This window comes from Gavia stellata, chromosome 3, assembly GCF_030936135.1.
Source record: "Gavia stellata isolate bGavSte3 chromosome 3, bGavSte3.hap2, whole genome shotgun sequence".
Taxonomy (NCBI): Eukaryota; Metazoa; Chordata; class Aves; order Gaviiformes; family Gaviidae; genus Gavia; species Gavia stellata.
Window position 1 is genome coordinate 3,401,105 of NC_082596.1, and position 26,184 is coordinate 3,427,288.

General features: G+C 41.1%; 1 protein-coding gene across 1 annotated transcript in view; it reads left to right on the forward strand.

Moving 5' to 3' along the window:
• Positions 1 to 26,184, forward strand: part of TSNARE1 (t-SNARE domain containing 1) — a 484,504-nt gene that overhangs the window by 278,864 nt on the left and 179,456 nt on the right. Inside the window, exons 9-10 of the mRNA XM_059815553.1 lie at positions 7,133 to 7,205; positions 21,441 to 21,523. Of these exons, the coding sequence (XP_059671536.1) occupies positions 7,133 to 7,205; positions 21,441 to 21,523 (156 nt within the window). The remainder of the gene's footprint in view (positions 1 to 7,132; positions 7,206 to 21,440; positions 21,524 to 26,184) is intronic.

The window sequence follows — 26,184 nt, forward strand, 5'->3', positions numbered from 1 at the left end:
TTTCCCTCTTTGTGGGCAACTCACTATCAGGGACTTTGTGGGTGTCTAGGGGAAGAGGAGAGAGGTGGGGATGAAGGAAGGGCGGTGCACTGCAGAATATGGAAATGCACACTCTCTCCTCCAGCATGGATGATTTCTGAAACATTTCTCCGTTCGCTCTGCACCTTGACTTTGTTGCGTAATTCCTTTGTTCCCTATACAAGTGTTGCTGCTCAGTTTTCTGATGAGAGCTATTCTTGCCTTTGCTCTGCCTGATATCAAACTATCACGCCGTTAACTTGAATGCTAAATGGAATCAATGCAGCTTTTTTTATCAAAACTAAGCAAGGCAAACCAATTTTTTTTGTTTGCTTGCCTGTTATCAGAACATATCAGTGTTCATGCTTATCTTGCACCAGAGTGTTTAGCCAGGAAAAAAATGCCTGAGATTTAAGGTCTGTTTTGTGCTACCGTAGACAGAAATAGGCTGTGTTTGTATCTTCGCAATCTGCTAAGCCTCAAATGCTCATTTAACACCTGGTGTATGCTGGGGGCAAGTCAGATCTTAAAATTATTAGTTTATCTATATATACAGTTACAATTTATACAGGTGGGTGTGTTTGTGGTACATAAGAATACTTGTGTATATATGCCTGTATAAATACATGTATTTGCATATGTGAAGTCACGTACCTTTACAAACTGCTAAATTTAAATGACATTTTGGATGTAAATTAATTTGAAATTAAAAATAGTGGTTAGTAACAAGAACTTTTAACATGATGTTTGATACGTAGTTGTACGCCACATTTTCCTGAATATAAAGTGAGGATAGGTGCTTAAAAACAGAAGTATTGATGACCTTCTCCATTAACATGTCTCCTTTTTCCAGACCTAAAGGGTTTTAAAAAGGGCAAAGTATCTCTTTTTATTATTTGTATTATTATATTTCTCTGAGACAGTCCATTTCTGACCTACAACACAGACTCGGAACTCATAAAGTTCCTGTCAAAGAAAATATCTTCCTTAAACAGTCTTTGATCTCTATAAAGGCAAACACTGAGGGATATAGAGTACATGGGAGATAATGACAGCAATGCATGTTTGCGGGCAATCTGCTCCAGATGTACAGCTGTGAAGCTTCAGAGAAAGGGTGCAGTGCAAAAAGTGGCTAACAGATATTAACGCGTCTCACAGTAGCGTGCTGTTGCCCCCTCACATGCCTCTCGCACATTTTAGATAATATCGGGGGAAATGTCGCCTATCACGAACATAGGCTGTCAAGGCATATTTTCAAATGCAGTTTGATGGCTAGTGGGTGGGAAGACACGCACTGGGGATAGTAGAGAAGGTGAGTTGGAGGTCTTACGTCCAATTCATTCAAGTAGAACATTAAAATAAATAGTAACCACATGTGTATCTGATCTGTGAGATGTCCATTAGAGTGGACAAGGGCAAGTGAGCTGCAGTAAATACATTGCCACCTTTTCCACTTTTGCCAGTCCTGCAGTAGAAGGGTTTTTTTCTGCCTCTTCAAATATGCAGAGCAATTTGGTCTTCCCACCCACCAGCCTTGCCCTCTTCACAGAAATTTGCACTGAAGATGGCCTGGTAGGTTGAACATGCCATTGGGTTATTGCTCACTTAGGGCACAATGAATAATATTACTAGCTGGCTGGTTCCAGGATCTCTCTTTATTCATCCCTGTTGAGGTGCCCTCTGCAATGGCCTCACCTCTGCCTGATGAGCTCGAGGCGTCTCACTTTCCACAGCCTCTCCGTTTGGCTTTTGGTGGACAGGAACACTGTTCATGCTGTGTTTCTTGAGCCCGCTGTCCCCAGGTAGGTGCTGGATTAACATGCTGAAGCTCGGCACAACTATTTTAATTACGCGGTGCAGTGCTACACTTCCTGAGATGACACTGACCGCTAAGACAGCGAAACAAAGAGGAAGCGTGCGCAGATGAGCAAGAGGGTGAGAGAAACTCCCCGCACTGGCTGTTGTGCAGTCCCAGAGGAGATCTAACTCAGTCTGTAATTGCTGTTCTGGATAGCTTCTGCCCTCAAAACAATTTTCTGCTGGTCTGTTGTTGCTTAGGCTGAATCAGTTTGATTTATAGAATGTCATTTTTTTTCTCCCCAGCCATAGACAAGAGAAAAATATTTGTTGAAAGGCTGTTGCAGCAAGATTTAGTTTTTGCCCATCTAGCATCAGAGAAGCTTGCTTACATTGTAAATGATTTTTTCCCTTTCCCTTCCTTCCCCTCTCTCACAGAAGAGAATGGGGATAGACAAACACTGTGCTTTGATTAGTCTTTCTGTGTGCTGACATGCTGGACCACAGGGTAGGAGATGCCCCAAGGGTGTTGCAGATGGGACAATACACGAGAAGCATCTCAGCATCTCTGGTAAAACATGCCAGACACTACAAAGGGTGGTTTTTTCCTTTTTCTTTTTTTATGAGTTTTTTTCCCAAATATAACAAGCACTAGGGTTTTGTTTTGCTTTATTTTGTTTTGGAGTGCTTCCATACACAGAAATACACACATGGTTGTTATGTTACATCTTTTGGAACCTCCTTCAGGTTTATTTTATAGCTCTCCTGGCTGCTTGTTGCACAGTGGATGGTGGGGCCAAATGAGACCTCACTTGTAGAATTCAGCATCTCCTGAACATTGAGTCAGCGATTAATTTAGATGCTAATTTGTAGTCCTTTAAAAAAATGGATGGATGGTTTGTGAGTACACACAAAAGCACATGTGCTAAATAGGCTAGACCACTGATATTTCCAATCCCCTTTTTTATACAAACCTAAGGCAAACATTCTTAGAAATAAGCATGACTCTTCCCTTGAGGACATGAGCTGACGTTGATAAAGGATGCTGGGATCTGGCTAAATGTGAGAGAGAAATTATTGACAGCACATGCTTGTTCTGTGTCCTTTTGAGGAGAGCATGTTTCCCCTCTCTGGTTTATTTAATGCCGTTCTCGTGGCTGGAATACAGAAGTGTCCGTAGGATATTATTAAGGTCAGGGCTATCTTAGAAGTTTTCAGTGTGGATAAATCTTCACCCCACTAAGCATGAGAGTGGAAGAGAGAGGAGGTTTACTTATTTGCTGTCTTGGCAAATACCTCAGTTATATTCATCCCATGGGGAAGTGGGCTGCTGGGATTTATGATTAGGTTGTTCCCATCTTGGCAACAATGTCTGGGTTTTACAACACGACTTGCTCCCAGATTAATTTTTAAAATGTTGAAATTGTGGTCTTGTTAAAGTAAAAAATGGAAAATGTAGATTTCTAGTTTATCTGCAAAATCGTATTTCCAACAGTTCCTGTGCCAACATTGGAATTTCAGATTTTTTCCAGACTCTCAGTACTTTGCAGTGACATTACTCACTTATCAAGTCAGGTTAAATTACTCAAATAGTCCTGCCATTTTAACTTAGTACTTTCTGTTAGGAAGTTTCCAAACTAATTTTTTCTAGTGAGCGTTAATCATCCAGGTCTTTAGGGTCCCAAACTATTTCATTGCTGCTGTTTTCTCATCTGCATGACTTGTTTATTGGCACTTCTCCGCTTTCTTCGTCATCTTTAGTTACTGCCATTTCTTTTTGCCATCTCTGATTTTACTGATTACTAGTCTTAATCCTTTTTGTTCCAGCATGGATGTCATTAAATCCTGTGTACTAATCTGTACGATTGATTTCTCCTTTGGGGAAGAAAAAAAAAAGATTTAGATGCAATAATTTAAATCTGTCTCCCTCTTGCTGCTGAAAGTAGGGAGTGAATTGTTGCCAGACAGGAAAGGCTGCTGTTGATTAAAACCCATGAAACCACAGCCTAGTTAGCTGGCTGGGAGACAGCATTTTTGGAACGATAGCTGGCTGTTGTACTCCCTGTTTCTGCGGAGTCAAAGGGATTTATGAGGAGCTGTATGTCACTGTGAATTCCGCATAGTATGTGCAAACATGAGAAACCAAAGGCAATCTGATTTTGCTAACAAACTCTGATGCCTGGCAAGTTCAAAGGTACTTTGTGATAGAAGTACCTGGCAAGAAGGAACAGGAACATAGCTCCTAGGTATGTTCTATTATGGAAGGTCTTTATTTCTGGCTATTTTTCTTTCTTCTATTTTTTTCTTTTGTTTTGCTTACATATATATCAGGGACTTTGAAACTTCACATTGCCAGGTTAAATTATTCAATGGATTCCTTGCTTCAGGTCAGATTGCTTTGTGCTCTGTGCTTTACAACTCACCCCTGTTTGTTTTCCTTAAATACAGTAGTTGCATTTTTTTTCCTTCCTAAGAACTCAGCGGCTGGCTTTAACTAATGCATATTTGTTAAACAATAATTTTAAGTGTTGTTACAATGTTATGAAAAGGATCTATATTCTGCAGCAGCAGATGGCTGTTTCATCCCAAGTACCTGGATATAAATGGCAAATTTGAAACAGTGCTGTTCATATACAGCATTGAATTTCCTTTTCTCATTCTTCCCTTCTTGTCATGATATCCAGGGATCAGTAGGCAGACAGCCCAACTCCTTTGCAGTTAAATTAGCTGAGGAGGACCCTGTGAGGAGTCAATATATCGTCTGATCTTTCTTAGACCAATTTGCCCGCTTGCTTTATTCCAATGGAAATACTTGGAAGGGGCATGTATAATTCAATACATTGCAATAACCTCTGTCTAACCAAACATACATGCCAAAACAAGTTCATGAGTTTTAAGCTGCATTCACTTAAAGGGCTGTAAAAGAAGCAGAACAGACCAGACTGACTGAAGGGTAGAAAGAATTTTGTTCATGTTGCAAGTAACAGAAACAAAAGACTGATGTCAGTGGCAATTTAGCCAAGAGAGACAAATGAGCATTCTAGGCTTTTTTAGTATTATTATTTGCTTGTTTAATTTTTCCTTAATCATCTTTTACTAAGCAGTTAAATGAGAGCAGAACAACACATTAAAGTTAATTCTCAATTCTTCACATTTTGCTAAACTTGCTTGCTCCTTTCAAAGATTTTTACAAAAAACTCCCCCACCCAAAGAAATCACAACTAATTTCTCCTCATTTCCTGGCAATGATTTACTACCACAGTGCTCAAGTGCAATCTCAAGTTACTTAAACTTCATTGCTTTTACAAAATATTCTGCAGTATTTACAAGTTATGAATAATACCATACATAATTAAAGCTTCATTATGCTTGACAAGTGAATCGATGAAGTGCATTTTGTGATGCATTACCCAGTCTTTGGTTGGGGGTTTGGTGTTTGTTTTATTATGATTTCTCACACCTTTTTAAACCTTTTGTTTCTCCTACTTCAGTTATTCAACCATTTGGTAAATTCTAGAATTCACAATGGGACTCCCAGGCTTCATTGCAAATTAATGCGATTCTAATGCATTATATGATAAAATGTTATGCCACTTATATTCTCATTACAAACTTCAGTAGAAGGGCGTGGATTCATTTTGCACCATTTTCTAAATTTGCTAGTACGGAAGCTGAGGTCTTTAAAAATGGGGTGGAAGCAATCAGACATTATGGAATGATGAACTAGAGTTGCAACAGGACCCAAGCAGATGAATGAAGTACTGTGCAATTAGCCTCAGGAGAAGCAGGTTCTTAGGAAATGTTCTCAATACTTCAGAAAGCATCTAGTGCAGGGTTCCCCACTACAAGGATACACAGACAATACAGTTGGTCAGACAGTCTGTGGAGTCTCTGTCCGTGGAGATATACAAAACCAAGTGGACACAGCCCTGAGTAACCTTCTTTAATTGACTGCTTTGAGCAGGGGTGTTGGACTAAATGATTTCACAGAATCATTAAGGTTGGAAAAGACCTGTAAGATCATCAAGTCCAACCATCACCCCAACCCCACCATGCCCATTAAACCATGTTCCACAGTGCCATGTCCACACATTCCTTGAATGCCTTCAGTGGTGGTGACTCCACCACCTCCCTGGGCAGCCTCTTCCAATGCTTCACCACTCTCTCAGGAAAGAAATTTTTCCTAATATCCAGCCTGAACCTCCCCTGGTACAACTTGAGGCCATTTCCTCTTGTCCTGTCACTTGTCACTTGGGAGAAGAGACCAACACCCACCTCTCTGCAACCCCCTTTCAGGTAGTTGTAGAGAGCGGTGAGGTCTCCCCAGACTGAACAACCCCAGTTCCCTCAGCCGCTCCTCATGAGACTTGTGCTCCAGACCCCTCACCAGCTTTGTTGCCCTTCTCTGGACACACTCCAGCACCTCAATGTCCTTCTTGTAGTGAGGGGCTCAAAACTGGAAAAAATTTCCAGACCTTCCTGCCAACCTCAATGTTTCTGTGATTATGGGATTTGTACAGCTTAACAAAATGCATCCTCTTTGAGTGTCTTTTTTCCTGCTCTGCTAATGTTGCCTTACTGGTAGTGCATTCAGCAGTATCTATATTCTTTTGCCTATTATTGCTAGATTAATTATTTTTATAAGAGCCAGTGTTATACAAAGTCAACATATGCTCACATTTCCTCTTGTATATGGTCAGTGTTCAGAAATGAGGGAAACAAACTCACTGGCAATTTGCTGTGTTTTAACTGAGAAAATTTCAGTGCTGAATCTAGTTACTTTTTTTTACACTTGAAAATGTATAAATTAATCCATTCATCAAACAGGTCTTTCCTTTTTGCCTTACCAATGAGATTTCAAATTCAGTGGTTTTTAATCAGATCTCCATCAGTTTGTGAATAGTATTTTATCAGATGCATGCTATGCTGAAAGATGGCCTTTTTCTATGTAAGAATCTGCACTCTGGGATGAATGGCCTGCATCAACAATAACTTTTTTAGAAAGAAAAGGGTTTGCTGCTGTTTTTATTGGTTTTTTTTCTTAGTCCTCCATAGTTCTGAAAAGCAACTGTATATTATGATCATTCTACTTGTTTCTTATAGAAAGCATGAGTCCGCTGGCTGACTTAGATCCAGCAAACCATGGCTTTGTTTAAGGGGATTTTTGATTTACTATGGGAGCATTGTAACTTTTTCTTTTAATTCTATACAGACGAGGTTTTCTGGTTTTGTTTTTCGCTTTGCAAAGCTTAACCGTGGAACATGCCTTTTATGCTTGGATATTACCCATTCATCACTAAACTTTCTGTCTTTTCAGAGTGACATGTTGGATGTTAACCAGATCATTAAAGACTTGGCCTCCATGGTGCATGAGCAAGGAGACACAATAGGTAGGTATGACTGTTAAAGTATGGGCTTTATTGCACTCCTGCACCGTTCCACTATGATGTTGTGTGTTCCCCTATGAGCAGCTATTCATTGATGCTGTGATTATTTTTCCTGTGTTTTGGGCATTTTTTACATCCAGTGATGTTTTGATCTGACAAGCTACCCTGTGCAATAGGGTTCTTATGTTTAGGATAGTTAGCTGGTATATTTGGCATAAAATTCTCAGTGAGATTAATCCATTACCCTTTGACTGTAAAAATAAAGCTGGAGAGTATATGACCTTAACTGGAAAGGGATCCAATTCTTCCTTTCTACGTGGAACTGCAATTAAAAACCAAGAGTCGTAGCAATTATTGTTATGTTTATTGATGGTGGTGCAGAAAATTAAGCAGCTTGATTGTCTTAAATGGAATTTTCTTTCCACATTGCAGGGTGTGTTTGATTAAATTTACGGTAGCCTAACATCATGATGTGCTCACATGCATAGTCTGAAGCTTCTGCCCATTAGTTGACCTCCTCTTGCTCGCCAACTCCCAGTGGCTAGGAGTGTGGTGGAGAAAACATGGGAAAGGAGAAAAGAGTGACCCATAGTATCATCTTTAAGAGCAGCCCATTACTGACAGCCACCAGTTTTTGTGAATAGAGGGATAAGACACAGTAGATCTGCTCCTTTTAAATTTTCTTTGACCCTTGTCTTTATCACTGCTGTCTTCTGATGCAGCTAAGAACAATCAGACTTTTTTTCCTGTATCTCATTTTGTGTATGTATGATAATACTGTGCAGTGCTTCAGAAGCAACTGTCTACTTCCAAATTTGAGAGCTAACCATCCTAAAGCCACATCCTATAGCCACCTAAACTCCAGAGAAGCAAGATTTGTGGAGATATTTCTAACCTGCAGTGCTCAGCTGGAGTTGTCACTAGAGCTCCTGGGAGTTGGATCAAGTCCTAAGACAGCCATGTGTAGATCATAAAAGAAGAAACTCTTCTCTGCTGTTTATTAATCACTCTGGATTTCTTTGCCAAGCTCATACCTTTGCAAGTTGCCATTAGCATAAGATACCACCTTTCACACTGAAACGAGCTAGCCACATCCCACTGAGAAAAACCAGTCAGGTTCACAGGTGCAGAAAAAAATCAAAATGATATCTAAACCCAACATTTTTTTTATTTATGCTTGTTTGGAAGCTCATTTTCGTACATGGATAACTTTGGAGCCTGATTCATCTCCTAAAAGCACATCAGATGTTAATGCCTTGAGGGACATGACAACATATGTCAGCTAGCTTCAAGATCCTTGTAACTCCTTTTCTCAAGGCAATATTTATTATTTTAAGATGTTGCCTGTGCATAGAAGTGACCCCAGTATTAACTTGCCTGTGAGAAACAGTTAGACGAAGTAGGATGCTTTGTCCTTGAGCCAGCATAAGGTTTTTGTTGCTTTTATATCTGACATGTTCGTTCTTCTTCCTGTTTCACTGCAGCAGATTTTTAATAGTTTCTTTAGGAGTATCTTTTCAGCCTGGCAGCCAGTCAAGGTAACTTCTCAACCAATCACTGAAAGGTCCCACTGTTTATCTTTTGACATTCATATTACACAGAAGTAAGTGAGATTATGAATCAGGAGATAAAGGGATTCGAAACCCCCACAGTGAAAATTCAAAAGCAATGATGATAAGAGAGGGTTCTCTTGGCACTTGCTTTATTTTTTTAATGCATTGCTCTTACATGCATGAAATGAAAGCTCTGTGTGTGCTTGTTTAGAAAATACAGGGAAAATACATCCAGGAAACGTGAGACACGCCACACAGCAAAATGCTCCCAGGGCTGTAAAGCAAACCACTTTCTGGGTCACCTGAGAGGGGAGAATTAATGGGAAGAGTTTGTCTGGTCTAGGCTTGGCACAGGCAGAGTAACCCATACTTCTTACAAAACCCCAAAACTAATTTTGCTAGAATATGGGCCAGTTCCTTAATGAACACATCCATAACACTCCCTAGAGTAGAGAGCAATTTCTGTCATGTGAGGAGGAAATACATGAGGGGAAATGTAGACTCGGGGCAGCATATCTCTGTTATTTTTTGTCTTCTGCAATAAGCCCCATGCCTGTGTTCTAGTCATGGCATCTCTTTGATATGAACATTTAACTAAACAGCACAGTACCAGTAAGTCCAAGCCCTCGAAGCCAAAACAAGCTAGTGACCTAGTTTACCTTTGAATAATCAGTCTTTTCAACACAGTCTTACCGGAGCTCTTGGCAAAAGCATCCCTATGCAGCTTCATCACACAGGGTGCTGGTGAGGGGAAGGGATGAGAGGAGGATGGTTGGACTTGATGATCTTGCATGTCTTTTCCAACCTTAGTGATTCTGTGGTTCTGCGAAGAGGGCACCAAGAGGAGAAATCAATAACTGGCTGTGGAATTGGTGTTGGTGATATATGGTTTTGGGTTCTATAACCATGGGACCTTGTTTGCATCTGCTTTGGAGAGATGGGATCCACCTCACTAGGCAAGGCAAAACTGGCTGACCTCATAAGGAGGGCTTTAAACTAGGAATGATTGGGGAGGGACACGGTGACCATCAATTCTGTGAGGGAGCAAGGGACAGGACTGCTGAATAGAGGGCATGGGGCGGTGTGGCAGGAAGAGTTCGCAAAGTCATCACAATGGGGCCTGGACAGGGTCACCTCTAGCACTTGCATGTAGGCAGTGAGGTGCCTACAAGGCATCATTGTGGACAAATGCCCCAAACCCTCTCCAGGAACTCAACGTGCTGGGGTGCATCTCTAAAGTGCCTCTGCACTAATGCACACAGTACGAGGAATAAACATGAAGAGTTCTAGATCTGTGTGAAGTTGCAGGGCTATGATTTTGTTGATCATGGAGATGGGGTGGGATGACTCCCATGACTGGAGTGTTGCATTGGAAGGATACAGGCTCTTTAGGAAGGACAGGATAGGAATATGAGGAGGAGGAGTTGCCCTTTATGTGAGAGCAGCGGGAGTGCATGGGGCTCTGCCTGGGGATGGATGAGGAGCTGATGGAGAGTTTATGGGTTAGGATTAAAAAGAGGACAGGCAAAGTGGATGAGACCCTCTACAGATAGGAACAGCCTCATGTTTGCAGGCTCTGGCCCTTGTGGGGGACTCCAGCCACCCCAATATCTGTTGGAGGGACAACACGGTGGGGCATAAATAATCCAGGAGGTTCTGGAGTGCATTGATGAAAACTTTGGGGATCTGATGTACAAATGGCAAAATCTCAAGGTAGCTAGAAGAGGGCCACCTCCACCACTAAACTTTACTCTCATGATAGCAGGAGGGTTCTTCAGCCAAAGCATCCAAGGCAAGGATTAAGGACTTGGCACTGTGAGAAGTAAATTATGTTGGGGGTGATTGCTAGAGCAGCAGTCACTCCTTTCCGTGCTCATAGATGACCACTCAACTGAACTACAAGTGCCTCAACAGCTTGAAACATTCCCAGTATTTCATACTAAACATCGCTATTTTACATGTGCAAGCTTGTTCTTTTGTTGGCCCTGTTGGGATAAATAGACATAGTTCCATGAAATCAATTTTATAACTGGTGTTAGGGAGATGAGAATCATTAAATCCTCAGTTCCTTTGAAGAAAGTGTCAACAACGCAGCTGCCAGTATTTGTATTAGTACCTGATGAAGGCAAGTGCATATTTGTCCACCTCTGTAGGCTTCTGTTTGTCTTGTAACAGAGAATAAAGATGACCTGAATAATAGAGTTATTGATTTTTTTTTTGCCCATGGCAAAAGAAAATGCTGTTCTGTTTTTGTTTTAGAAGAGCAGTTTTTCCATCCTACCTGTGTATGTAACCTTACTAGTTATGCCACAATAACATGCAAGATCTATATTCCTTATTTAAACTTCTCTAATACAACTTTCACCACTTAATATGACTGTTTGCAGCTCCATCACGTTTTTCAAAGCCACAAGGAAAGCCCCACGTTGTTCTGAAAATATTTTACACTTTTTTAAGAGTCACTGTTGGACAGTTTTAGAACCAACCTTCTGCCAGTGTATCTGTAACCTCCCAAGCTCCTTAAAATGGGAAGAGATCCCAAGATCACATATCAGCCATTTATTTTAAGATTACAGTGGCAGAGACACAGGAACTAATTTACCAGCCCTCTACCTCTTTGTCCAGACCAAATGTACACAATTAGACGTCTGCACAGCAAATCCCGCTTGCTGGAAGAAGACCCCACTGCCTCAAGCAAAAGAATTCCTCAGACTTTCTTTTTCTTCTGTTACTTATCCAGGCTTAGATCTTGGTGTTACTAACCTTTCACTTCACTCCTTAGTCTGGCCATTTTTTATTTGAAAATAATAGGGTGAAGAAACTTCATAACGTGATCTCAAGTGGATGCTCCCTTACTTTACAAGCATCACTACATGGTATCTGTCAGGCTAGAGCCCACAGACCTACCAAGATAAATAAAAACATAGCAGCTGGTGCTTTCCTTCAGTCTTGGAAGAACTTCCTGATAGGGTCAACATATTCAGTCCTCGAGCAATACTGGTGTTCACTGACATACCACATTGTCACTTATTGCCTAATGATCATCATAAGAAACCTCCTTCAGAGTAAAATATATTTGCATGAATGCAAATGTATTGCTTATTTTGGAAGCTTTTGAATATGGGGAGTTTTTTTTAGTTTTGGGTTGGTTTCTTTCTTTCCTGTGAGATCAGGTCAGCTTTGTTGCCTGTTTTATCATTATTGCCTTTCTGACCTGAAGGCTGGTTTAACATATAGCCACGGGCAAGAACGCCTATCGGCACCCTTCCGCACATGTCCTCCTCCAGTCTGACTGCCTGAATGGCACAGCCAAGAGTCTGTTGTCAGATGTACTAATGCAAACCGAGCTGGGAAATCATTCAACTGGATCCTTAACTAAACTCTCCTGAGTTATGTGTCTCAATTGGGACATCTGCAGAAAATGAACACATCTTGAGAATGGTCCCTGAATACCTGAATGTAACAGCTTTAATATCTACGTTCAATTGAATGTGGTCTGCAAAGTCTCTCATTTGGTTAAGTTTCCTAAGTGATCTCAGAGGAGGCTATTATGTGAATGGGCACGTTTATGTTCTTATTGGTTCCTGATGAATTGGGAAATCTTCTCTTGGCTCTCTTGCTTTCAAGCCACTTGTTGAGACATGGAGTTACATGTCAGTACAGAGCACAGCCCATGCAGGAAGGGTACACTGAGGTATTTCTGAATCAATTATAATCTATTCCACTTCCATTTGCTTTCCACGAAACATCCAATTTCTTTGTTCATCCTAGGTATATACCCTGTCATCACTTTGTTCTGTTATCTAAGTCTAATGGAGCTTTACTGTAAACCACCCCAGCTGCTGAAATTGCATAGTATTACCGCCCTTAATTGCCTTGTAGACAACAATTTTAAGGTCCCAGTGTTTTGTATACCACTGGCCTTGATCTCTCTGTTTATCTGGACTGCAGCAGTGGTGGCCTCCACTACCACTTTTCACACATCCTTGGTTTCGGACAGCGCTGAAGAGTCTGCAAGGTGCTCGGTTTCGTGTTAGGCACAGGTTGATGACCGCTGCTACAACTGAATTGTTGGAGTCAGGTGTGGGCTACCATGGTCTCTGACCAATTCATTTTACTCCAGATAATAGGCAGCACAAAAAATCAATGAGCTTTTGTGCTTCTTCCCTGTTACTGCTCTCTGAGTGTGAGTTTTTATGTCTTCCCTTGTATGTGGACTTTTACATTTAGCTCCAGTGCTGACAACACTGGTAAGACAGCACATGCTGGTTTATAAGGAAAAGAATAATGAGTGACTCTACACTTGCAAATTTACTAACGCCTGAAGATTTGTCTGCTGTTCTGTGTTTGACCCTCATAATGTCGTTGGGCTGGTATACTTGCAGTTAATGAGCCAGCTAATTTTGTACAAGAAACAAGGCTCTTCCTTTTATGAGGTTTATTGCCACCAGTAGGATTCTTCTCACACCAATTTATCCCAAGTCATTTTTGGGAAGTTGGAACTGCCATGCTCTCAATTTCTAGTAATGCTGCAATTGAGCAGTAAATGCCATAAAGGCAGAAGCTGCCCAGGTGGTTGGTTTATTTCTGCTGGGAGGTGTTATATGCTGCCACAGACAGACTGTTTGGGAGGCCATGGCTTGAGTAGGTTAAGTAAATCAAACGAGCCATGTAAAGCAAAAGAGGTCAAGCAAGTTGTAAGTATCAGTGGCTTTACTTCGTAAGTAAAATATATGATCTTTCCAAGACAGTAAGAGGAAATAAAGTATATTTATTTCTATGAATCAACACCCCCATGATCCTCATTTATTCCTGTGACAAACTCAGGTTGACATTTCCTTCATCGGTTGACTGAGCTATAGGACTTAATAGCTTATGCATTCAGCTGCGTGACGGAAGGTGAGTGTTGTGTTAATTGGAGACAAAAGTGGACTTCTGAAAAATACCACATGCAAGTGAAATTAAGGTATTTTTCCAAATTGTGTCAATTCATGAGTTGGATTTGGAAAAAAAATATTTATATTTTCTTTTTTTTTTGTCATGTTAAATAAATATTTTATTGCAGTTAGAAATATTTTCTTTAACTTGGATGCTTTATAGAATTAAAAAAAAGCGTTGAGGTTAGATCACAAGGAAAAAGAGAGAGAGCGTGCTACAGATGAGTAGCTGGAATTTCCCAATCAAAGCTAGATTGAGTGCTGTTTTGCTCTTTAAATTACTTTCAGAGGTTATTTTGGAAAAAAAGAAAATCTGACATGCCCATAAATTTCTGCACAAAAAATGTATGGTTGAAATACCTTTTTTCATCAGAAAAAGAAGGAAATGGAGGGAAAAAAAAAGTGAATCAGGTCTATTGCCATGTTACAATAGCCTCCCATGTGCAAATTTTATGGGATTGAAACTAGAGTCTTGGATTACCCAGAGCCATATGAGAGCATCGTATGGGTGCTGTGGATATCTCAGATAGATAGCTGAACGTGTACACCAGGCAATGAGGGCAGAGGCCATACCATGCACCTTCAGGAAACTCTTCATATGCTGCCTCTTCTCCTGTGGTAAATATCAGCAATTTGAGACCACTTGTCTCTGTACGAAAGAACAGTAAATTGGTTTGCAACTGCTGAAGTGGTAATGTTTCTGCACTCTGCCATTTAGCACAGAGCAGGTGATATGAGGTACCTTATTCTCTGGTAGGATATGCTATTTTCCAATAGATATATGTAGGACAACATTTGAATTTTAAATCCCTAGAAGACGTATCCTGGCAGGCATGGTAAACCTCTGGCAGGGTGATACCATTCTTCAGCACATACATATGTAGCAGATACTTGACATTTCCAAGACGCATTTCAAGGACAGTGTAAATCACTCAGGAGCTGAAGTGTTGTAAATTTATGCTGGTGTTTGGCCATTGCCTTATAGCCAATTTTATTCATACAGACTTTGGGCTGTTGGCCGAAGAAAACCAGGAAGAGCTGGTTATGACATTTTAAGGTACTTTAAATAGTCTTTCCAGGCCTGCCTGGAAAATTAGGGTGAGTGGTTGTTCAGTGCCTCAATCCTTACCTCTGAGGGTCATGGTGTGTTACCGTGTGGAACAATTAGAGCTCTGCTAAAATCAAATAGAAAGCTGGGTGTTATCTGCCTTTTGTTGGAACCAATAACCATGACTGCTGATGACTCATGGAGCTGCAAATTGTATTTCATTGCACCAATCTAAGCCAATGTGACCCATTTAGCCTTAGTTTAGCATATGGACAAGATTAATTTATAAATCCTCTCATGTTCAGAATCTATAATTCGACATTTACATTGAAGTTTTCAAATTACCAACCCTAAGCCATTTTAAACTTCACTCCGGAAGAACTGCCATAGTTTTCCTTACCCTTAACATCCACAGTTGTGCCTATAGAGAGCCTGAGGGTCTTTTGTTCATGGAATGAGACTCACTTAAAACTCTCCAAGTACATGGCAATTAGAATGGGCAAAATTCTTTTTTATGCTGAAAGTAGTTTCACCCAAAATCTGGCTTTTAATTAGGAAATAAACCTTTATACATTACCAAAAGACTCTTTTTTTTTTTTTGTGCTTCTCAGTATGTGGTATTGATTATTTTTAGTCAGAAGTTATAGTGATAAAAGAGGGTTAAGCTTATTAAAGTGCTAAAAATAAAAGCATACTGTGAAACCTAAAGGGGCCCATTTTGGTTATTGCCAAGTGGGAGCATTTTAAAATTCTCATTTACAAGCTCACTTTCCTCTCTTTGAAGCAGTTTTACTGAAAATGCTGCCTTGTGAAACCAGTCCATTGTTGCTGCTAGAAAGACTCAGGTCATACGGGTGATTCCTTGATAGGTTAGGACAAAAACCCCACTCCGGCCATTGTCACTCCAGTAATTTCACATATAAGACTCCTGTTGGTCAATAGCAGGGCTTGCTCTCAGAAGACAGGTAAATAGATGGGGTTGAAAGACACCTCTTGGGGTCATCATGATTTCTGTCTCTGTGTGACAAGTGTGTCATAAAATCATATCAAATTACATCTAAAAGCTGGTTAGCTCTGCCACCTTCACCACTCCTGTTGAAAGGATGTGGTTTAGCCAGAAAATTAGAAATCTTTTCCTAATTCCTTGGTGCATCTGTTTGCAACCACCATCTGCTCTGGTGCAGCCCTGTCCCTCAGTTTAATAAAATGGCGGTAACACCGCCTTAAGGTTTTTGTTTGTTTTCAAACTGTACCATAAATTTGTCATCACAGACTGAGGACAGAAAATTGTTGTGAGATTCAGTCTCTTTGAAGAACCCCAGATCCAGGTCTGGGTTATCTCACTTATTTGGGAACAGAGTCACTGTCCCTTCATACCAAAGCCAAAGGAGAAAGGAAAAGGCAGACCTCTCCAGCAGGTTTTTTCAGCCTCCCTAGGATCCTACCGCCCCTCTGGAAATACTTGCCTTTCCATTCCCGGGCAAGGTACTTTGGCAAAGAGCCTGAAAGTGAGCAAGGTGAAGCTGTGAACCATCACTAGCGTTCAGCAAAGATGCACTGTAATAGCTGTGAGTGACACATTCATCGTTGACTTATTAACATCATTGTCTTATTACTTACTTCCCTGTGATTTGACCCAAATTCTCTTTTCTTCCCTTGCTGTCCTGTGTTAATCAGCAGAAATATCTAATTAAATTGTGTTACATATTTATGTCTCATTTTTATAGAGTTTTAAGAGCTGTTTCGGTGGGGTTTGTTTGTTTTAGTTTTTCCCCTGTGTCTCAGGATTATAAGTTCCTACAAAAAAATTTTTACATGAGAGGTTTACTTATTCCAAGGCTGGTATTCCCCTCTTAGGAGAACAAGTGAGCAGGAACAGTGCCACCAGGGTCCAGCCTCCTCTTGTAACATCACATCAACTCATATAGGACATGTAGCACATGGCCATCCAGCTTGTGAAAGCCTCTGCTGGGAAAAACGTTGACAGTGTTTGCAAAGCACGGTGCATAACATATGATTAGCCCATTCCATGCAGCGCTAAGGGGGCGTTCACAGTGTTTAATTTTATCTAATGAAGGCAAATCTCCTTAGGCCCCCCTGCAAGCAGCAGAAAGTGCCAGCTTCCTCTGGAGAGCCATTTAAGGAAGCTAAATTAAGCTCCTGCTGTGGTTTCCCCCTGCCCCAAGAGGAGCACAGAGAGATTACTCTTGTTTTAGTAGGATATCTTTCATAAATTTCTCCTCTGTAGCTCTTCTGTGTCTAAATGATTAATTTTACGAGGAGAATCAGCCTTTAAGAGACATTGAGTAGTGAAGGGTGTCTGCACTAAGATCCTGAGAAATATCAGACACAAGAGCAAGTTCTGTTACTTTGATTAGGAGATTGTCAAGGTGTTCAACACGCTCCCTCCACCCCTTCCAAATTTCCCAAATCCCCCCATCCCTTCCAAATCTCACCACAAAGTAGCTTAATACATTGAGGTGCTTTCCTATGTAAAGTCGTATTTTGTAACCCAAAAACATGGTCAGAATTTGTGCTTCTAAAATTAACAGGTGTCCCAGCAGAATATATTCTTACTTCTGGTTCAATTTTTTTACCTGATTTTTTCTTCTTTTCTCCCCATCCTAACGTGTCACAGCTTGGCTATAGGAAAGCTATGGCATGTTGGAGCTTTGAGTGGTCAGGAGCTGAATTTCAATGGATGCAAATTGGGTTTGTCCCAGTGGCTAGTTCTTATGGACTTCCACAGAACATCATACAAAATTTTTTTTAGGCAAAACCAATCTGGTTAACTATGAATCATGCAGTCATGCTTAACCAGTGAAGTAAATACTTGTCAACAACTAGGCAACTAAGAATTTGTCACCTGGGGTGAGTGACAAGTTATTCTGGTTGATGCAGCCTGTCTGTGTTAATGACATATTAAGTCTTGATTTCTCTGCCATGTGCACGGTTGTTTCCACATGCAGAGAGGGTCACATACACAGTGCTGGAAATTGGATCGGGGCTTGTAGTTGCCAATTACGCAGCACTATCCTAACACGCAAACAGAGAAAGCAAGCACTACCCTGTCCTACAGAGCCAATCTAACCCATAGATCTACCACTTTTCAGCTATTTCTCCATTACAACCAGAAAATGTCAAATGTCCCTCTATTGATACTCCTATGAAATACGTAGAATGACCAATTACTGGTTTGTGACATTGTTACTCAATGTCTGTCTGGCAAGATATTGGGGCCAGCCCTGGAGTTGGGATATCTATTCTTTTTAAACAGAAGTGTGATACCAAATGACAGTGATAGCACTTGTGAAGATGTGGTAGTAGGGTTTTCCTTGTAAAATCACCTAGGACCTCATTATTATCAAGTGACATGCTGACCCAGTCAGCATGGGTTTATGCAAGGCAGGTCCTGCTTGACTAACCTGATCTTCTATGACAAGGTGACCCGCTTAGTGGATGAAGGAAAGGCTGTGGATTTTGTCTACCTAGACAACACTAAAACCTTTGACACCATTTCCCACAGCATTCTCCGGGAGAAACTGACTGCTTGTGGCTTGGATGGGTGCACTCTTTGCTGGGTAAAAAACTGGCTGGATGGCCGGACCCAAAGGGTTATGGTGAATGGAGTTAAACCCAGTTGGCAGCCGGTCACAGGAGGTATCCCCCAGGGCTCAGTACTGGGGCAAGTTCTGATTAATGTTTTTATCAATGGGCTGGATGAGGGGATTGAGTGCACCCTCAGTAAGTTTGCAGACAACACCAAGTTGGGTGGGTGTGTTGATTTGCTGGAGGGTAGGAAGGCTCTGCAGAGGGATCTGGACAGGCTGGATGGATGGGCCGAGGCCAATTGTATGAGGTTCAACAAGGCCAAGTGCCGGGTCCTGCACTTGGGTCACAACAACCCCAGGCAACGCTACAGGCTTGGGGACGAGTGGCTGGAAAGCTGCCCGGTGGAAAAGGACCTGGGGGTGTTGATTGACAGCCGGCTGAATATGAGCCAGCAGTGTGCCCAGGTGGCCAAGAAGGCCAACGGCATCCTGGCCTGTATCAGAAATGGTGTGGCCAGCAGGAATAGGGAGGTGATCGTGCCCCTGTACTCAGTGCTGGTGAGGCCGCACCTCAAATGCTGTGTTCAGTTTTGGGCCCCTCACTACAAGAAGGACCTTGAGGTGTTGGAGTGTGTCCAGAGAAGGGCGATGAAGCTGGTGAGGGGTCTGGAGCACAAGTCTGATGAGGAGCAGCTGAGGGAACTGGGGTTGTTCGGTCTGGAGAAGAGGAGGCTGAGGGGAGACCTTATTGCTCTCTCTAACTACAAAGAGCATTGGGGTGAGGTGGGTGTTGGTCTCTTCTCCCAAGTGACTAGCGACAGGACAAGAGGAAATGGCCTGAAGTTGTGCCAGGGGAGGTTTAGACTGGATATTAGGAAAAATTTCTTCACCAAAAGGGTTGTCAGACATTGGAACAGGCTGCCCAGGGAGGTGGTGGAGTCACTGTCCCTGGAGGTATTTAAAAGACGTATGAATGAGGTGCTTAGGGACATGGTTTAGTGGTGGACTTGTTAGTTTTAGGCTTATGGTTGACCTTGGTGATCTAAAAGGTCTTTTCCAACTTAAATGATTCTATGATTCTGTGAATCTATGACAGGTTGAAGTTTGTCTACCATGCTTCACTCACAAGAAACTCCTTGTTTCTCAGGCAGACCTGTTTGAGGTAGACCGTGGGTAGACCTACTCACATGGCAAAAATGCTGCTCACTGCAGCGTGCTGTTGTGCCATTCGTGTTTCTGTTCATCATTTTTGGTAATCCAGCACCATTTTTTTCCACTGGTATTGAAAAGAAAAATCTGACACTTTCCCAGAAATGCCTTCAGATCAATGCAATCCTGGAAGTAAACTCTTCAAGGCTGTCACACTGATGTGTGCATGTGTGTGTGGATGCAGCACTTCTAAGGCTCTGTAGAAGAAAATTTATTATTTCTTCACAGACAGAGGTTGAGTTCCTTAGAAACCTTTTGATCTCTTCCTGCAGAGTCCTGAATGCAAGGAAAGCATCTGGGCAGAGGTCACTGATGCTAACCAAGGTCCACAGTGTTAAAGTCTTAATAAAAATGGTTTGAAAAGCATTGGATATGGCCAATAAAATTATGGTATATCAAGCTATAAAAGTGCAGGCCGTGTAGTTTTTTTCTTGTGTACTACAGGTTGCATAATCGAAAATAAAAGGAATGGAAAATCATCTCTCCCAGGTGTAATAGAAAACTTTTAACAGGTTTCCAAGTGTTAAACTGAAGTTTGTTTATTCCATGGTTCTGTTGGTTTGCGCTTTCTTTGCTTTTTTGTTTTGAAGTTGCGTTATCAGAAACGCATAATTACATTAACAGACTTGCAACACTGTTTCATTTAAAAGTGGCAAAACCTGAAGACAACCACTTTCCACAGTTTATCTGCAAGCCTTCATTTCTTTACTCATCACAAAAGTGGCCAGTGACTTGCTCAAGTACAGGCACCTGATTAATGTTCTTTCTTTCAAAAATAAAAGAATAAATTACTTAAATCGTCTGTGGCATGTCTTAATCCAACTCTTAATACCATCAGTTGAAGTACTTCCATTAATTTTATTAAGGATTAGAGAAATCCCTGGAATCTTATTCTCAAATTTCTACCTGTGATTGAATTCCTCCTAACCATTTTCGTATACTCCATGGTCTAATATCTGCTCTAAAACACACAGAAGCAGACCAAGTGCACATACTCTTCCATTGTGGCCAGAAGTTATTGGCTGCACATCTCTTAGGGGACAAGCTGGTCAAGATTTTTAAGATTTCTGCTGGAAACACAAACTCTTACTTTCAGGTTTTATACTATATGTGTCTTGCTTTCAAAGCATGGCTCTGGAGTCAAAGTTAATACTTGTCTTTGATGGAAGCTGGGAGCTGCCAGCTGCAATGTGTAGCTGATAATCTTTCTTTTCTGGTCTCATTTTGATTCCTCATGGTTCCTCCAGCTTTCCCCAATGTCAGACCTAGCAATCTAAGGTGAGGTTCTTCTCCCTTAATTTTAGGTACCAGCAATGTGTCTCAATCTGAACCATCTGTACAGACCACTCCTTGCAGTTTCGAAATGTGATCCAGGAGTTTAAGTTGTGATTCGTCTGATCTGATCAGCAGCAGGCAGCTACTGTAGAGTGGGATGAATTGCACAGTATGGACTTGCTCTCTGTTGACTGTGATAGTGTCCGAGGTGACTTACTCAAGTACAGACACCTGGGGATGGTCAATAACCCACATGTACTCAAATGAATCTTATACCTGAGCTCTGATAATGAGATAATTTCAGATATAATCTGCCATGTCCCTTCTGTAATTTAACTCTAATCTAGTAAATTTACCAGCCTTGAGCTGATTTCCTTTGAATTCCCTATCAGTCTTCCCATTGGTTTCAGTAGGAATGGGATGAGCTGCTAACCTCCATCCTGTCTAGGTACACATGGAGGGCTGTCAGTCATACGGCCTCTGACTGATGGATTACGTGTTCATCAAAATGGGTGGCGTTCCTATTTCCCTGTAGTACTACAGCTTGCAAAAAAGAGCCTGCTCATCTCTTTATGCCCATGAGTAAATTGCTGAATTGCAGTTGGTATAAAGTCTTTGTTTCTTGTTTGTACCCTGTAATTATCTTCTTTTATCTTAATTTGCAGATAGCATTGAAGCCAACATTGAGACTGCATCTTCTAATGTAGAATCAGCCAATGAGCAGTTGGCAAAAGCCAGTCAGCACCAAGTAAGTGGGACTAAAAAACCCTACGGATACATTCAGTAATAGTATTTAAAATAAAGAGAACATTTGGCAGCTGCGAACCACATGGCACATGGGCTGCATTGGATTTGTGCTACCTGGAAAGATGATAAAGCACTCTAAGTAAGAGCTAAACTTTTTCCTTATATATATGATTAAATTACTGTAGCATCCACAAGTTGCATTAGAGTAGTCATTAAGAGATCTACATATTAAAGAGACATTTCCCAGTAGGAAACTCAACAATTAGCTACTGTTGTTCTTGGAAAGATGTCGTAAAAAGTGCATCATTTAAGTGTGTATGTGCTTCTTATTGGAGTGTTTCCCTATAAGCAGGCAACAGTGCTTTTCAAAAACAACTGAGTTGTCAAAAGACATGATGTGGTTGGTGAATAATGGCTACGGGAATGGTGTTCGGCACTTTTTAAAGGCAATGTGAGGGTAGGATTTTTTTTTTTTTTTCCTTCATTGGCACAAGAATAAAACACAAACATACAAAAACATTAATCTTTTTGAAAATAGCTTGACCAGAAAGAACTCTTTGATGGTTATAGTTAATACTTTCTAGGTATGAAGGGGGTTGGGGAAGAAGGGAACAAAGAAAAAATTGTTATGGCTTGCATTGGGTTAACAGAACAAAAGCTGTTAGTTTCATTTTTTCCCCAATCATAAATTGGTTTGTTGAAGTCCAAAGTGAATTTCATGTATCTGGAGTCTTGTTATAACAAAATGTATCTAAGGTCTATGTCAGTACATAATGCCTCCTTGTTGGTCCTTGGACACAACAAATTCTGAAGGTCTGGGGCAAACCTCCAGACCAAACGAGTAAGAGCTAAAGGCATTTTACTCCACTGAAAAGGAGTAATGTGATTTTAAAGTTACCTACAGCTCATTTTCTGGTGAAACATACTTTACCAATTGTGGGTAATAAGAACAACTTTTGTAGAACTTTGATATTGCAGAAATTGTGTGGTCTTCACTACATTTTGGTTTTAAAGGCATATGTATTCAAGATAATGTGTGTCACCCTGCATTTAATCCTGCATTTGCCTTGAAAATAGCCTGTTGCGTTGCATGAAGTCTAAAATGAGACAAGAATAAATTTAATACTTGACAGTAGAGCCGACTGCAAAACTGCATATGAGTTAATGACAATTTTGGCTAAGAAGGTCAAAGAGTAGTCAGGCAGAAAATGAACGCAGCACAGTGTAAAGGATCTGCTTTCTTCAGCCAGCAGGAGCTGCTGAAATAGCCTGCCCAGTCAGAAGGTCCTTTATTCCTCAAATATATTGATCAAGATGAAGATATAGCCAGTTTTAGCAAGTCAACCGCTGCTAAGTGCACAAACGTGTACTGACTGGTATTTATGGGAAAACACTTCAGAGTCCCTCTTGCCCTTGAAACAATCCTGTATAGACAAATATTGCTTAGAAAAATTCTGCTGCCAAAGAAAATGTGCAATCCAGATCTCCTGTAGAGAACAGGTAGCTCTCCTGTACACTACTGGATGAGGATCACTAGACAAATGCGTGCAACCCCAGCTTGCCCTCTGTCACCTCTTTCATGAGGTTCCCTGAGATATGGACAGAAAATGGAATGAACTTTTTGTAACTTCGATTGCTGGCCTGCTGCCTGGGGTTTGTCAAATGGCATATGATGCCTCCTCTGTTATGTGCTGTGATATCATCTCATCTGACATCCAAAAGGACGTTGTCCCCATAATGTGACAAGAAGGGTCCCAGGCACACAGCCCTCAAGGGCTTTTGTAGGAAGTGATGTTGGTGCCAGTTGCATACATATGGATAATGCAGTGGGATATAGGTCATGCTTCCAGGTTGTGTGTGTGATTTGGGCTGTTTTAGAAACATCTAGGATGGTTTTTGGGGGGATGATCAGCCAGATGGCTTTCTGGGTGAACTGCTTTCAAGGGAGCTGCCATAGTTTTACATACTTTAAATTCTTTCTGCACTCTTCTGTGCTGCTGAGACATCAAAAGCACAGACTGGTTTTTAATCTGAGTAGTTTTTCTTCTTTTGTTGAAGTGCCAATTCATTAACGTATTTGGCTGTTGCCTACGACCTCTAGTATCGTGTGATTGTCCTATAAATGCAGACTGGTTTACATACATTTGTTACTTATCCCTATTTATATGTATGTATGTGTATGAATATGTGTATGTCTGTAGTATTCTTTTATCGACATTCTTATATGTAGTATTCTTATATCGACAAATTGAGAAATCAGAAATGTCAACATCTCTGAAACATTCAAGCTTAAGACCTACTGTAGACCCTAATGAACGGATTTCTGTCAGGCATAAAGACTAAGTGACTGCTTATTTAACATAATGTTTGCATATAATGCAATGAAGTCACTTCAACAATACATCTTGGAGCACCAGTCCCAACTTGTACATTAACATAACAAAGCGTCAGTAAATAGCTTTTCTTCAACTAGTACAAAATAATGCATTTAGGTTCCCTGAAATGGTGGAAATGTTTAAACAAATGTAAATAGCTTCCTGCTGACCTCTTTTGTATGCATTTTAAATTTTGTAAGGTGCTGCTTCACCTTGAGATGTGTGTGCTAACAGTAGTGTTTTATTACTTTGTGTGAATTCTCATGTCCCCCATCTAAACTCTTCACCCACCCACAAAAAAAACCCCAAAACCACCACCCCCAAAACTGTAAAACAATAATAAAGAACATATGAGTGAAATGTATGGTATGTAGGGTAGTGGTGGCCAACTTTCAGGCTGGGCAAGGGTGTGGGGTGCTCAGTGCAGCCTGCAGCCAGCACCTGCTCTCAGCCCAGGGAAGGGAGCAGTAGGTGGCTGTGCAAATCATCCTGCTTCCCTCCTCTCCCTTCCCCGCCACCTCCTACCCCATGGGCCTGCACATCTTCCCCCTTTTCAGTGGAGGTCTACATGCAGGCTGCATCATGAGGTAGGTGTAACTCTTCGCTGGTCACCATACAGAGGCGAGACAGCAAATTGCAACCCTTGTGTGTCTCCATCTGACATGAGGCAGCTTGTCTCAGCGAAAGGGTTGGGCGCTGTTGTTATAAAAGGCAGGATCAGACAGCTCAGGAAAACAGATAGTCTCAATTTATCATTACGCTCCTGATCTTAGATGCCACAGGAAGTCCCTGAGTCCGTGCTGAGTACCATAATTGGCAGCCACTTTATTGCCTGTAGTCCCTCTTCTCAGATGTAGACTTCACTCCCTGACAGTAACACATTCCTGCTTCGCCAAGTAAATTTACTAAAAGGGCTCTGTGGCAGTCAGATATTACACTCTATGGACCATATAGAAAAATAACAATACCCGTTATGCCTATTCGTGATGTAGAAAAGGTTTCTCTTATGTCATACTCACTTTATTTCCATAAATTTTTCCCTGCCATTGTAAATCACTGTATATGTTCTGATTTCAGCACTGCTTGATTTATATTGGGTGAGAGGTACTTGCTGTATCTGTGCTGCAATAAGGATGTGGTAGATGAACTTGTAATTAATCATGAGCAAGAAAGATATTACATCCCAAAGGCATAAACGGTTTAGTGGGAGCTGTCAGATCTTTGGAAGAAATACTTTATTTTTTTTTAATTATTAGCAGATTTTTTTCCCCTCATTTTAAATTATTATCATTACGGAATAATTGTTTGTGCTTAACCTTATTTTTATTACATGTAACAGTTAAGCTGGGCCACTGCATTCCTTGTAGGAGCATGCATGGTCAAAATGCAGATGAAAGCGTAGATGTTGGATATCGATACCAGGAGCAGAGGAACAGATGGCCTGTTTCCATACGAAACCCCTCTTGGTCACAGAGACTTGACTTTGTTGTCCTACTTTTCACTAGAAAATTAAAGTTTAAAAAACCATTGAGAAGTAAACAAGTCTGACAGACAGAAGCCAGAAGAAGTCATCTCCTGAAGTAGACTTGCTTCAGTGCCTTTCTTTTCTGTGAGGGTCTCATATCTCTTGGACCCAAAGCAGGAATGACAACCCTTGCCGTTTAATACCAATGGCCCAGATTTGTCTCCTGAAATGTCATTGTCCATGCCCCTAGAGAAAATGATTCATCCCACCGATCTTAAAACCCCAATTTTAATATGGGTCAAATTGCTCTCTGGAAGATCGGGATTTATTGGACTGAACATGTCTGTGTTTGGTGGAGACATGTATGTCTGAGTTAAGTGCCTGGACTCTCTTTACACTAACCAGGAGGAGGAATTGCTTCCAGCACACGTCTTTTCTCATCTCACAGGTGATATCCAACATAGGTCTGATGACTGCCTCTCTGGAGATGCCTGTTCTCTCCTTTGTCTATAAAGTCCAGGTGATAGCAATTACATTACAAACATTTCAAGAGAAAATGAATACCATGTCTATCACCTACCCCTTTATAGGAAAAAAGGGGAGATCTAGACACACGGTAATCCCAGTACCTGCCTTTGAGATCAGCTTAGGTGGGCTGAGCATCACAGAGAGGGGCTGGCTGTGACGAGATGAGCAGTTCTACTTTGCTCAGTTTGTTCAAAGCTTCCTGCAGATGGATTGAGAGGAAGAAAAAGAAACAAACGCAGACTCCACGGATACATATTAAACCAGTTACTCTTTTTGACGCAAAGTTTGGCCTAA